We start from the raw sequence: 14,152 nt of genomic DNA, 5'->3' as shown, positions 1-14,152 counted from the left end.
TTGCAAAATTTGACTGTCACTGAATTAAAGGGCAACCTGAAGTATACAACTTTTCAAACGTGGATGGGAAGACCTGCAAGGTGACATCTGCTTCACAGAGCATTTGCTTTCCCTACTCACCCGTCGTTTCCACGATGCCCTCCAGGATGACGACAATCTCAAACTGCTCCGTTTGCATGCTGCGCTGGGAGAGGTCGTAGAAGGGGCTCTTGGCATCAATCACATGGCAGATGGTAAGCGGGGACACAAGGAAAAGCTGGTCGGCCCCTGTGCTGAAGCCCACGTCGAGCTCCAGCTGATCAAGTGGGAGGAACTCGCCCTCTGGGGTCTGGCGGGACTGGATGGGCAGCGAGGGGAGAGACACAGAGAGAGAGATATCACCACTGGAGCAGCCATCACCCAGGCACCCCAACAGCATCCTGCATCCCTGACAGAGCTCTGTACCACCTGTCACATGAGGCAAAACCCGGTCCAGCCATTAGGCCATGAAATGGGTGGAAACCTAGTACTGGACATGCTGAGCAGGGATGAATTACTTCTAATACATATCTTACTGCAATTGCAGCTCACCAGCATAGAAGCCCTAGATCTTTAATGTCCCTTCCAACCCAAGCCATTCTATGATTCTGTGAAAATCACAGGCCACTGATTTGAGTGATGGCTCTGGCATGGACCTGCAGCATCACCCACCAAGGGGAGATGAACATCCAGCCTACCCTTCACCCAGCTTTGCACACCAACCTTTGTACAATGGGTGCCCAGAGTGGTGTACCCATAAAGGGTCCCCTGCCCAAGATCTCAGACAAGGTATCTCCCCTTGAGATACCCAAAAGCTCAACAAATCCACACTGCAACACAGTGATCACAGGAGAGGGCTCACAGCCACCTCCAAGGTCACTCCCATTTCTCCTTGCAGAAAGTGGCAGCAATTAGGTTCATTAGCAGCTTTTCCATAAGACAGAGCTCCCCAGCACTAAGAACAACCACTGTCAGCCCCACAGCAGCTGGGCACAGTCCTCCAGGGAACTTTTTGGATTGCTGTCCTTTTGACAACAGAAGCCCAGAGAAGGGGATGCTGTTACTGTGTTAGTTATCGCTGCCTGGTAAGAGCAGCTGTAAACCACAATTTGACAGCTACGTAACAAGTCCATAAAATCATGCCTGGAGCTGCAACCTCAGATTCAGCTCTCTGGCTCTTGCGCCTTGCTGCAAGCTTCACATCCCCAGTCCATAAGGAGCACTGTAACCAGCACAGCCCTGCCCAAATGCTCCCACTCTGGCTTTTATTGCTTCTCCCTGTGATGTGAATAGGCAGGAACAGAACATTATATCCCTTCCCAGTCATTACTTTTATTACAGAATTTTCCATTATTTGCTATTCAGATTTAAAAAAAAAAAAAAACAAAAAAAAACCAACAACAACAAAAGTTTGGCAAACTGCTGTGCATCAAACACAGCCAAAACCCAGTGTTAAATCACTACTTGGTTGTGGGTGGCCCATTGCTAGAAGTGTTCAAGGCCAGGCTGGACAGGACTTTGAGCAACCTGGACTAGTGGAAGGCGTCCCTGTCTGTGGTAGGTGGTTGGAATTGCATGGTCTTTAAGGTCCCTTTCAACCCAAACCATTCTGTGATTTTATGACTCTGACACTTGAGAGGCATATCCATCACCCCTTACATTTTCAGCTGATGTCAAACTTCCAATATTGAGCAATAAGACTCACTTGAAATAGGCTGTTTTTTTCTTTAACAGGAGCATGATTATGCTTGCAGGAAGAAGCATAATCATTCCCTTAACTTCTGCTGTTCTCATTCTCCTTGTTATTCAGATGTATTAAGTACGAAAGGGGGCAGGAGTGGGGCAAGATGCCTCACTGGACAGGGACCAGCACAGCCATCACCTCCAGATTAACAGCTCTTCTACAAGTGACACCAACATCTCCTAGAGAAACCCAGCCCCATGACTCCCACAAAACAGCCCTGCACTGGCTGCTGCAGAAGGGGGGATGCCACATGTCAACAGGGCAGCCCCCAGCGAGGAGGGCAGCCACGGCTGATGGTCAGAAGCTGTAGGGAGCCTAAAAGCAAAAAAGGATCCTAAAAGCAAAAGGCAGCAGACAGAGCAAAACCGGATTATGTGCCTCGCTTAGGACTTGGTTTCTATTTTTAACATATTCCCTGAATGGTGGCTGGATTTGAAGGAGACCTAATCCCAAACAAACAATCGTGTGCTTCACTGCCCTGAAGTTTTGGCTAAGAAACACGCCTTAATTTTTCTGTGTGAAAATTCAGATTTATCACACCTGTCTCTTCCACCCCATTCTAGCATACACCATACAGTTTTATATAAAGACATCAGAGCCAAGAAACATCTAGAGCACATCTGCATAAATATCCTGCCTGCGGGGTTTTGTTTGTTCTCTTATTAGAGAGAAGTCTATTTTCCAATAAAAAAGAAAAAACACATGCAAAGCACCAAATAACACCCATTAAGCAGAGCAAGGAGCAGCTGTAGGGAGAGAACTACTTCTACCAGCCATCCCGCACCCCTAAAATACCATTCTAGCCCCACAGAAGGCAAGGGCTGGCCCATATCTGGGCGACATGGTCATAATGGGGACATAAATGCACCTGGCCTGGCTTTGAGACAGAGGAAACTGCTGGCCCTGGGTCAGACCCAACAAAGCACAATTGCATGCACCCAGCTTTAGTAAGAATGCTAGTGGTTTGGGAAAGTCCTTTAAATATATGGTTTTAAAATTGCTGCTTGTTCTGCCTTCTGGCTCTTCTGGTTAGCTTTTCATCTGCCACTGCTACTGTCCAAAGTGTCTTGCCTTTTCACATCACATCTCACAGAATCATGGAATACCAGGTTAGAAGGGACCTCAAGGATCATCTGGTCCAACCTCCTCTGTGGATGCTTTCCAAGGGACATCAAGCAGTACCTGCCCCAAAATCTTAGTGTGAACCAAACAGCCAAAAATCCCCTACCAACACACAGGAGAGGATGAAGAAGCAGAGTGAACTATTATTATTGCAAAAAACCTCCCATATATAATGGACATCTTAACAGATGAAACAGTCATGAAAAAGGAGACTTAAAGACAATGTGGTTCTTGATGGACGCAGCAAAGTCCAGAGAAACAGGCACGAGCTACAGCTGGGAAGAAGAAAATGATGGGGAAGAAAGGTTAAAAATGGGTGGGCTGCTATAGGAACCCTAAGAGTTTACAGCCGCAGTAAAATCAAGTGTTACATTACCTAGATGTGAAGTCATTTACAAAAGTAAGACTGCTTCTGTTCTGAGGGAACTGAGATAAAGATCGAGAGTTAAAATGTTACAGACAAACCAAGTATGTCTTTATAACTTCCCCCCAAGTTACAGGCAGTACACTATCCAAGGCAGGGCACATACTATTGACCATTTTGCTATTCAAGCTAACACAAAAGAAATTACCTTGGGTGACTCTTTTGACTCAAAGTAACGTAAGGAGGAGAGTACAGAGCTTCTAAGTGTCATTCAAGTTCTTTACAATCCTGGAGATTCATTAAAGAAAGTGAATATTAAACTGCGCAAGTCTTTGCACTAACTTGCCACTTTTAAGGCTTAATATTTTGTTTTTCTCCTGCATGATCTAACCAGGGAAAAAAAAACTATTAAACAGAGTATATTGGGATTTCCAATTTTACACAGGTTTTACAAGCAGAATAACCTGCTGTGAGCAGCCCTGCAGTTAACTCTGCCCTTCCAGTTCTGGAACAAACCTGCAATAAAGATTATGTGCAAATCAAAGCAGGAACACTGAAGCAGCAACACACCCCTGCCAGACAGAAGAACTGCCCGTGTGTGGCAGCACCCTCTGGGAGAGGGTCGACTCTCCCTGCTGCAATTCTCTTTTTTCCCTTCTTGTTTTTCTATGGCCAGGAGGCCCAGCCAAGCACTGCTCCCCCACAGCAGCAGAAGGATGCACCATGCAGAGACATTTGGTAGAGGCTGAGCAGAGCCAACCATAACTGCATCCACAGAAAAGACACATTTTAGACCTTTATTATCCTCCACCTTTCCAACCTCAGCCCTGCCTGCTCAAAACCAGAAGAAAGATGGCTATGAAACTGCTCTTTCACATATTTAAAGTTCAGGATTTTTTTTTGGAGCCACACTAAGTTTTAAGCACCAACTTAAAGCTATTAAAGAGCTATGTTAAACATGACGTCCTGACCTTTCTCTAGTCAGGATGGCCTCCTCAGACAGGTCAGTCAGAGGGGTCAACATGGTACCCTCTAAAGACAGAATGATTACTTACCAGCCTAATTGCACATCATTCAATTTACCCAGCTGAACTTCTGACACAAGGAAACAACCAAGGATAGCTCACGCCAGGGAAAACCGTAACTGAGATCCCAGCTAATTATTCAAAAAGGAAAGCACAGGAACAGGCACCTCCAGGTCAGTGGCAGTGAGTACATTCTCACCAGTCAGTTCCCAGATACCACAATCATCCAGGCTTGGCAGGAAGGGGACAAGTGAAATGATGGGGATTCTTTACATACCTCTTCCCACCCCAGCTTGCTGAGTGCAAGCACTGCCCCTCCTTCAGGCCAGTGGCTCCCTCCTGTTTAGGGTGCTGTGCGAGTTCATTGAGAACGCAACAATGATCCCGCCTGCAAGACTCCCATCAGAAACATGCCTTTGGACCAAGAGATGGCAAGCCCCCAAGCAAAACTGCCCAAATCCAGGCACAACAGAGGGGGGGGAATGAGCATTCCTATGCATCGTGCAGCCAGAGGAGCAAGGACAAAGTCAGAGCAGCACTCCAAGTGGGGTCCTTTCCTGGCAGGGGACCCTGCCTGCCCCTGCAGTGCACCCACTCCCAGGGCAGGACACCCACAAACCCCACCAGCCACAGAAACAAACTGGGGTGCTCTGCATGCACCAAACATCACCCCCAAGCCATCCTCTTCCACACACACCACCCTTATTTCATATGCCCTATGGATATGCAGCTGTTGTAGCAAGCCTCAAACAAATACTTAATTTTCCCTAGACATACAGGGCCATTAGCAGGATTTGTAAATGTCTAACCCTGACATCCTGCTTTCCGTGAAGTTATGGCCCATATCAATGAAGTTCTGCCTGACTGGACTCAGCACTGCCTGAAAGCACAGAAATATGCCAGAAAGGCAAACAGCTTTCTTTGAAAATGCACACCAAGGAACTGGAGCTGCAAAGTATTTATCTGGCAGAGAAATTTAGCACTTTATGGAAATATAAAAATATGCATATAAATCCAGGTCTGACTATAACCATTATCCTAGACGGCTGCTGGTAAATCACTTGAGAGTGAACCTGGTGCCCAAGGAGCACCACAGGATGCGAAGGCAGGAGTGAGGGGCGACAAAGCTGGTGGCTCCAGGGCAGTGCAGAAGTGGGGACATCCCCGGGGGACCAGCAGTGCCAGTGGGGTGAGCATGGAAGGACAGCACTTACTTTGAGCAGCTTGCAGCGGATCTGTGCGGAGACCATGTGGCTGTTCCGAAGGTTGCCCACCCTGAACATGAGCGTGAGCTTGCCATCCCGCATGGAGATGGCGGCGTGCTCACTGAACATCAGGGTCTCAGCCCTCTTCTTCGGCTGAGACATCTTGATGAACATGCAGCCAATGAGGAAGGCATCCACAATGGAGCCCAGGATGGACTGGAAAAGAAAAAGAATGATGCCCTCAGGGCATTTGTCCGTGATGTAGCGGTACCCATAGCCGATGGTGGCCTCAGTCTCTATAAAGAAGAGGAAGGCAGAGGGGAAGTTGTAGACGTTGGCCACGCAGGGCGTATAGCTGTCATCGTGAGCCTTGTTGAGGTCGCCCCGCATGTAGGCAATCACCCACCACATGGAGGCCATGAAGAGCCAGGCCACGGTGTAGGTGAGGATGAAGATGAAGAGGTTCCAGCGCCACTTGAGGTCCACCAGCGTGGTGAAGAGGTCCGAGAGGTACCGGCTGGTCTCGCCGCCCAGGTTCCCGTGCTGCACGTTGCACCGCCCGTTCTTGTCCACGAAGCGCTGCCGCTTCCCCCGCGGGGCCGCCCGGGGCGGGGGCAGTCCCCCGCCGCTGGCCGAGGTGCTCACCACCTGGTACTCATCCCCCAGCTTCCGCCGCAGCGCCGACATGCTCCGCTCCGCGCTGCTCCGCGCTGCACCGCCCCGCGCAGCGCAGCGCCGCTGCTCCCGCCCCGCCCGGCCCCGGCACAGCCCAGCCCAGAACGGAACGGAACGGAATGAAATAGAATGGAATGGAATGGAACAACCCGGTCCGCGCCGCCGCTGTGCGGGCGCGGGGCCACCGCTCTGCGCGGCCGCCACCCACGCGGAGCCGGCGGCAGCGACGGCGCGGCCCCGGCAGGGCGACACCCGCCCCGCGCTCCGCCCCCCGCTCAACGCCCCGCGCTCCGCCTCCCGCTCCGCCCCCCGCGCAGCACAGCCCGAGTACCGTCCAGCGCCCCGGCTGGTCTGCTGCCCGCTGCATCCTCGGAGCGGCCGTCACCTTCTTCCCCCTTATCATCCTCCCCGCCGCTCGCACACGGGTCTCCCCCCGTTCCTCCTCCTCCCCGCCGCGGTGCTCCCTCTCTGCCGGGAGAGGAGAGGCCTTGGGATGGGAGGGGGGGTGCGGCACCCGCTCCTTTGTGTTCCGTTTCATTTTTACTTTTGGCCGTCGCAGGAGCCGGATGAGGCCAGCAGCATGCGGTGGGCTAGGGCAACCTTTTCCACCTGCTTTGGTTTCACCTCGCTCCATTGGCAGAAGGAAATGGTGAAGAGAAACAAAAAGGTCGAAGAAGACCCATCATCAGCAGAGACAGTGGCGGGGGTTCAAAATGTGTGTGTGCTAGAGCAAAAAATTCCGCCAACAGAACTACCAAAAATGATAGCAAGAAGGCTGGCAATTGTTCTCCATGTGTCTGTGGAAGGGCTGGGTGATGCAGCCATTGTGTGACACCCGTGCACATTTCCCACGCATGTTTTTTATCCCATTTCTGGGTCACAAGGTCAAAGTAACAAGAATAGGGGCTTTAAAAAATAGTTGGATTTGGGTATTTCTCTGTCACTAACAGCCATTTTTAATCACTCTGCAAATAGTGGATGTGTTCCCACATCTCAGGTGGGGCCGCAGGTGATGAGCAGGAGCAAAATAACTGAAGAGCCAATTGTAACTATTTGTGAGGCATCAGTGGAGACAACCGCAATGTTCATCAGCTCAGGTCTATGGAAAATACATGGTTTAAAGTTAGCCTGACCTACATTTTGGTTTGAGGAGCAGAGCAGGGGACACAGCTGGGTAGGATGAAGGCATGACGAACTCAGCTCTCCCAAGCCTGGGTCTGAGGAAGATGTGGCGCAAGTACATGAAAATTACATTGATGTGGGAAAGTCTCACATAACGGATGTTTGCAGACAGAAACAAAGCACAAGTGGGACCATGAATGTGTCATTATGTCTGTGCCTGGCCATTACATGTGTGCCAATGTGATATTATGTCCAGTGCTCATATCCAGTCTTCAAAAAAGACAGGTGTGAGAGGTTCTGGAGAGCAGGGAGGGAGGGCGAGAGAAGGGGAGAACAACAGCAGGATCCTTTTCATGCAGCAGAGCCACAAAGCACAGCCCCTGCCTGGGCTGGGCAGGCGACTAAAAACTCAGTCCAAAAATTCAGACAAGTAAACATTTTCAAACTGAGAGAAAGAAAACAAAACCCAAAACCCTAACCTGGAAATTGTGTCTGGGGTACAGTGAATGTTTGGCCGCTGGGGATTTTTAAATGATTGAAAGAAAAAAAATAGAAGGGGAATAATGTAATTTAAATGTTTGGTTTCAAGGGGGTTGTAAAATTATCATGACAAAATACCGAACAAGAACTCACGCTGCATAAGCATACCTAGATTTTGGTATGGTTTAGGTCGCCTGGTTATCTGAGCTGCCAGCTAGCCGGGCCACATGGACATAGCTGCTCCTTGTTCATGAGCAGTCATGGGAAAAGACTTTTAAAATTTAGTCAATTCAACTAATTTAATGAGAGTAAGTGGAAATAGCTCGTAACTCCATGGCGTGGCCCCTGACCCCTAGTGCTGACCAAACGCCTGTCCCTACGGCACATTTTCAGTGCTGTCCTATAAACCTTAGTCACCCAAACAGATGGGTTTTACCACATGGGGAGAGAGGTGGTGTTCTGCATCCTTATCACTGCTGAGTTGTTTGTAATACACTAATTCTTTTGGCTCATCCCACATTTCTGTAATAACTTCAGTAAAGTTTTATAATAGCTTGTACAAACCTGACAATGTTTTCCCACCTGGTCTTTTTCTTTAGTGGTCCATGCAGCTGTTGCATTTCCATGCTAACCCTTCCATTTCCCCGGTGAGGAGCCGTAGGTTTTTCCTCCTGTCAGTGTGTCCTGACAGTATTCTGAAGATCCTTTCCTCCTCACGCACTCTTCCTCCTCCTGGTGCTCAGGGGCAGGTGCCCACCAGCACTTGCCATCTGCTCCCCAGTGGTGCAGCAGGAGGCTACCCAGAGACAATTTGCATTGTTAGCCAGGTTATAAAGCACAATCATACCTAATTTTCTAGCCATTATTGCCTCAGCATTATTTTCCTAGGGTTTCCCTGCCACTGCATTTATGTTTCAGAATATTTTTTATTGTTGTTTTCACAAGATGAATGTACTTTTACCAAAATGACTCTACTTTGCTATTTTCTGTTCACATTTGATCTCTCAGATCCTCTACCTTACTTTCTCTCCTGCAGTGTATGATGTCTGTTAATCCCCCTCCACCCTCCAGGTTAATACAAAGGCTAGGTGGAGTTCATCCCAAGCTAGGGCTAAGCAGTGCAACACTAGTGGAGTCCTCCTGGGACAGAGGCTGTCTGTGCTTTCCAGCCTCCTCTCTCTTGTACTCAACATTGCTTTTTTCTTCCTCCAGCTCTCCCTGGTTTCCCAGACTGGCCTCTCTCGCCTCTCCTGTCTATAGGCTAGCAGTAGGCAAAGATTTTCTGTTATTAATCACAATGTTATGGTAACAGAACTACAACAGTCTAAGGGGAGCTATTTCATTCTAATTACTGAAATTAAAATCAAAATTATTATTGCTCTTGGGGAGACAAGCAGATTGACAATGTGCTTGTTCTGTCATCCGTGATGGGGTAAGGAAATCATGTGAGTGGAAAAGAAAATGATAGGCATTAAAAAAATGTCCTCCATCATATGAATGATCTTGGTGACAAGAACACTCTGCTCACAGGAAAGCCCTGGGAAGAGTTATTTCCTCCCAGCCATGAGTTCCAAAGTGATGCGAGTCCCTGCTAATTGCATTACATTACAGCTGCAGGACAAAGTGAAAACACCCAGAAGCTAAGTGTGTCTAACCTCTAATTCCTCCTGATGTCCGTGATGCTCTTCACTTCATGCCTGCGTCTCAATTCAGCCCAGACCTCAGCAGCTACAGAGTTAGGAAGGAAAAGCCAAGAGCACTCTTTTCCCCTCCATAGCACAAACTGATTGATTTTTGTTTTTTTTCAGCCATTGATACAAGCAGCCCTGCCACTTGCATAGGAAGAAGCAGTGATGCCTGGCAGTGCAATGAAACGGTTTTTAGATGCAAAGACGCTCAGGAAACCCATGTGGGGATTTCCAATTCAAATTCAAATTGATATCCGGAATATTCTTAGGTTGCAGAACAGAAAATTCCACCATGATTCATCAAAATTGTTCATAAGCAAATTCACACCAAAATCAGAAACACCACTAATGACTGCAGAGTTGGCTGAGTTCCTGAGTCCAGAGCAGCAACCTTGCTACTCCTCAAAGTGACTGCGAATGGGCTGGGCTAACATCCATATCCTGTGACACTAGCTACGGATGAGTTCAGCATTAGTTATGTTAGAGGGCAACATTAATCATAGAATCCTAGAATGGTTTGGGTTGGATGGGACCTTAAAGACCATCTAGTTCCACCCCCCTTCCATGGACAGGGACACCTTCCATTAGACCAGGTTGCTCAAGGTTGTTGGAGCCTTGTGCCCTCTGTCTCCCAGCTCACTCCCTGCCAGTGTAAACATCCTGTAGCCCTGCCTCTTGCCTGAAAATCTAATTCAGAAATAGGAAAGCACTGCTAGCCACTGTGGGAGGCCACCTACAACAGACACACAGGACACAGTCCCAGCACCCTGCTGCAGGGTGTTATTTAGTGTTAGTGTGCCCAAGTAATGAATTTGTTTCTGTTTTTTCAGGAAATACTGGGTAAATCCAAAGAAAAAACTGTGTGTTGAAAGAGGATGTCAAATATAAATACAAGCGTCATGAAATATTATGGTTGCATAATATTCAGAAGACCCTTCTGAACTGTGACGTTCAACTGAACCATACACTCATGGTCATACCATCTTGGTCACATTTGTCTGTTTGAATATCAGAAGGCTAAGAGGGAAAACTGGAAGTGAAGCTCTGACCCTTCTGAAGTCTGAGGCCACCAACTGCAGCCAGGAAGGTTCACCCAAAGCAGGAAAATGCAGATGTGTGTTGCTGGTTCCTAAATAGTTTTGGGAAGGGGTAGAATATCCCCCTGGCACTGGCATCTCCAGCTGCTGCCCAGAGATACATTTCTGAGCCTTCTCCTCACGACAGACACCACACTTTAGGTCTCACTTCTTCCCCGTGGAGCAGAAAACCACCGTAACAGCAGCATGACAGTATTTGAAACCCTGTTGCTTACCATGTTGTGTGACAGCAAAAATACTGCACATGAACTTGTTGGTGGCTGGGCTCACAAGCCAGGAACTGCAGTCATGGCACAGCAAGCTCAATCAGCATCTCCTTGTCTTCCAAGATATAAGTCACAACTAACATTTGTTCACTTATCTGTTACACAGCTCATTCTGGAGAGGAAGGGCATATTCCCAGGGGGCCTGTCCGCACGTAGAGCTCTCTCTGCTCCCAGACCCTGGGCAGCTTTCAGGCACTTGTCATTCCGCTGACTTCAGAGAAGCTACTTCTGATTTATGTCCAACTAATCTGTAGCAACATCAGTGTCCTGGTTTCAGCTGAACAGTTATTTTTTCCTCCTTCCTAGTAGCTGGTGCAGTGCTGTGTTTCGGCTTCAGTCTGAGAACAATGCTGGTAACACACCACTGTTTTAGTTGTTGCTAAGTAGCACTTACCCTGATCAAGGACTTTTCAGTCTCTCATGCTCTGCCAGTGAGGAGGGGCACAAGAAGCTGGGAGGAAGCAGAGACAGGACACCTGGCCCAAACTAGCCAAAGGGGTATTCCATACCACAGCACGTCATGCCCAGCACATAAACTGGTGTGAAGGCCCAGATCTGGGAAGGCCCAGATCAGTGCTTGGGTCGGGTTGGGTGTTGGTTGGCAGGTAGTAAGCAATTGTGTTGTGCATCATTTGTGTTTATTGTTTCTTGTCCTTTCCTCTTTTAGTTTTATATTCTCTCCCCTTGTTATGTCTCTTATCATAATCATTAGTAGTAGTTTTATATTATACTTTAGTTACTGGGCTGCTCTTATCTCAATCCATGGGGTTTACATTGCTTCTGTTCTCCTTCCCATCCTGCCTGGACAAGGGGTGTGGTGGGGGATGAGTGAGCGGCTGCATGGTTCTGAGTTATAGGCTGGGCTTAAATCACTGCAATCAGGCTTCAAGGCTTCGAGCTGTCAAATGCAAATGGACACAAACATAATTTCACCCCCACTATTCTGAAGCTAATGTCACTTTTACAATTACTGTAAAACCTGGCAAATTTTGAATTCTTTATATCCACTTGCCAAATTTGGAATATTTTTAATCCAGTTTCCACTGGATTGAGAAACCAATTTTTTTCTGAAAAACACAGGTCCCTTGATACAATGATTGCTGCTGTTTTTGCTTCCCACTCAGGTCTGTTTTACTCCATGAATTTTCCTTTTGGAAAATAATGGCTGCAAAAGGACCAGGCAGGGAGCCCAGCAGCAGCACTGGAGGTGTCGAGCCAGGGCAGCCTTTGCTGTAGGCTCTGGAGAGGACCGAAGGTGTCTTGCAGCTCTCACCAGTGCTCACAGCAAATACTCTCTCACTAATATTTTCTCCTATCTCATTTTAATATGATAAAGCCCTAAAATCCTGTCTTGACAAATATGATAAAAATATTAGTCAAAATAGAGTCTTGACCAAAAGAGTACTTTTTCCAGTGTGGGGTTTTTTTTCCCCATCTATACTGCTTTCTTGCTCTTTTTGCAGTTTTAAATGAGCTGCTGGCCATGCCAAGGCTCCCCTCAGATTGCTTCTATTAAAAGGGCAGTGTTACTTGCCTGAAAGAGGCATTAGGTTGCCCTGAATATGTGGTCAGAGCTATTGATTTGATTGCAGCACATACTTTTGCGTTGGCACTTAGAAATCTTTGCTTTACAATCAATGCCCATTTGCTGCTTTGTGAGATCACACATAGACCAACATCCAAAGGAGGGAAAAAAAAAAAAAAAAAAGAAGAAGAAGAAGTGTTTCTTCATATGCTGCATATACCAACCCTTTCTGCCCCGTGGGACTCCTCACAGCCTATCAGGGAAGATAAGAATATACATGAGCTCAATAAAGCAACCGGGGAAATGCAGTAAAGATCTGTCCCAGAGTAGTGGGCACACAGGTGCCATCTCCAGGCACTAGGGCCAAGCGCTCTGTCAGTGTTTGAGAGGATTGTCACCAAATCCCATGTCTTCTGCTCCTCCCTGCGTATGAGTATTCAGCCCAGCAGAGCACACTGCTGGGAACCACTGTGTCCTGCCATGGCATATGAAGGTATCACATGGATGGTCTTGCACATTTTGAACTCAAAATAGTTTCAGAGTAGAAGTGGTGCCAGAGCAACGCTCACCGAGGATAAAATTGCTCTGTGAGGGAGCTGCATTGGATGTACGTGTGTGATCAGCAGGAAGCATCACCAGGTCTGTATTTCTCCAGGGCACTGTGCTCAACATCCCTCGTACAGTATCACAAATTGAATTTTGACAGCTGTCACGGTTTCTGAAATATTTTCTTTCCTCTAAAAAGTGCAGTGTATTTTGTGTGAGTTCTTGAAAAGCTGCAGCTGGTGTCTCTGCCAAGATTCAGAGGCTCAAGGCTGGACTGGAGAGATCAATAACCAAGTGTCTGCAGCAGGTCCTCTTGGTTCCAGGTCAAGCCATGGGTCTATGGATGAAGAAGGTGAAGCAGGTCTGTTAAATTTACAGACAATATCGAACATAGAGGCAGTGCAAGAAGACTGAGGACAAAGCTAGAATTTAAAATGTTTTGATAAACTGAAATAATAATTTGGAATTAAAAGGAAAAAAAAATGTATAATTCAGTAAGAAAAAATTCAAAGTACTAGAACTGGAGAGGAATAATCACCTTCAAACCAACACATTGAAATGGAAGAAATGACTACAGTAGTCTCACAAAAGAATGACAGCATGGCTTACACATGTAACTAACTTAAGTTTAGAGCAATAATTCACCAAAATGCACAGGTAAAGCTGGCAAGGTATAGAAAACTATGTTGAGTAAATCAATCTTCATTTCAGACAAACAGTTAAAGCTGAAATGCAGCAAATATCTTTTTCTCCAGAGAATAAATGGCTATTAGTTTGAGGCAGGCATTCAAGTAGTCTCTACATTTCCCATCTGTGCTATTAGCAAACTAGTGTTTTCCCCATTTTTCCTACAAAACAAGTGTAAATGATGACAATAAAATACTGTTATTGTCAAAAGTTGGTACTGAGGCTGGAAAACCTTTCCCCCCACTACTGGGGCAGTGGCCAGTTCATCCCTCAGTGATGGCTGGAAATATCTCTGCTTTCTGCTCTTTCTTTTCACTATGGAGAAAATGAGTCCTGGCAGAGGCAGAAAAAAACAGAGGAAGCAACTTAGTGAAGAAATACCTGGATTTTCCTTACGAAAAAATCCCAACCAATCAACACAAGGGAAAAAACCCAAACCAAAACAACAACAAAAAAACCCTATTTTAGTATTTTGACCTGAACTGGTCAGGCAGTTGCACCAGATGATCGTTGTAGGTCCCTTCCAATTATTCTGTCCTGTTCTTATAGTTTTTCATTATTTCGGTTTCGGTGTGAAGACAAGCAACC

General features: G+C 47.1%; 1 protein-coding gene across 2 annotated transcripts in view; it reads right to left on the bottom strand.

Annotated features, from left to right (window-relative positions):
- The window catches only part of KCNJ3 (potassium inwardly rectifying channel subfamily J member 3), a 53,113-nt gene extending 46,846 nt beyond the window's left edge, over window positions 1-6,267 (bottom strand). For both annotated transcript variants that reach the window (XM_062637825.1, XM_062637826.1), the window contains exons 1-2: window positions 5,488-6,267; window positions 121-337 (exon numbers count right to left, since the gene is read on the bottom strand). In XM_062637825.1, coding sequence (XP_062493809.1) covers window positions 121-337; window positions 5,488-6,165 — 895 coding nt within the window. In that variant the 5' untranslated portion in view covers window positions 6,166-6,267. The remainder of the gene's footprint in view (window positions 1-120; window positions 338-5,487) is intronic.
- Between the last annotated feature and the right edge of the window lie 7,885 nt (window positions 6,268-14,152).

The sequence above is a fragment of the Pezoporus occidentalis genome, unplaced genomic scaffold, assembly GCF_034315485.1.
Source record: "Pezoporus occidentalis ecotype Australia unplaced genomic scaffold, CSIRO_AGI_Poc_V1 ctg54, whole genome shotgun sequence".
NCBI classification, from domain to species: Eukaryota; Metazoa; Chordata; class Aves; order Psittaciformes; family Psittacidae; genus Pezoporus; species Pezoporus occidentalis.
Note: the sequence above shows the minus strand (reverse complement) of the source record. Positions and strands in the feature narration are given on the sequence as shown.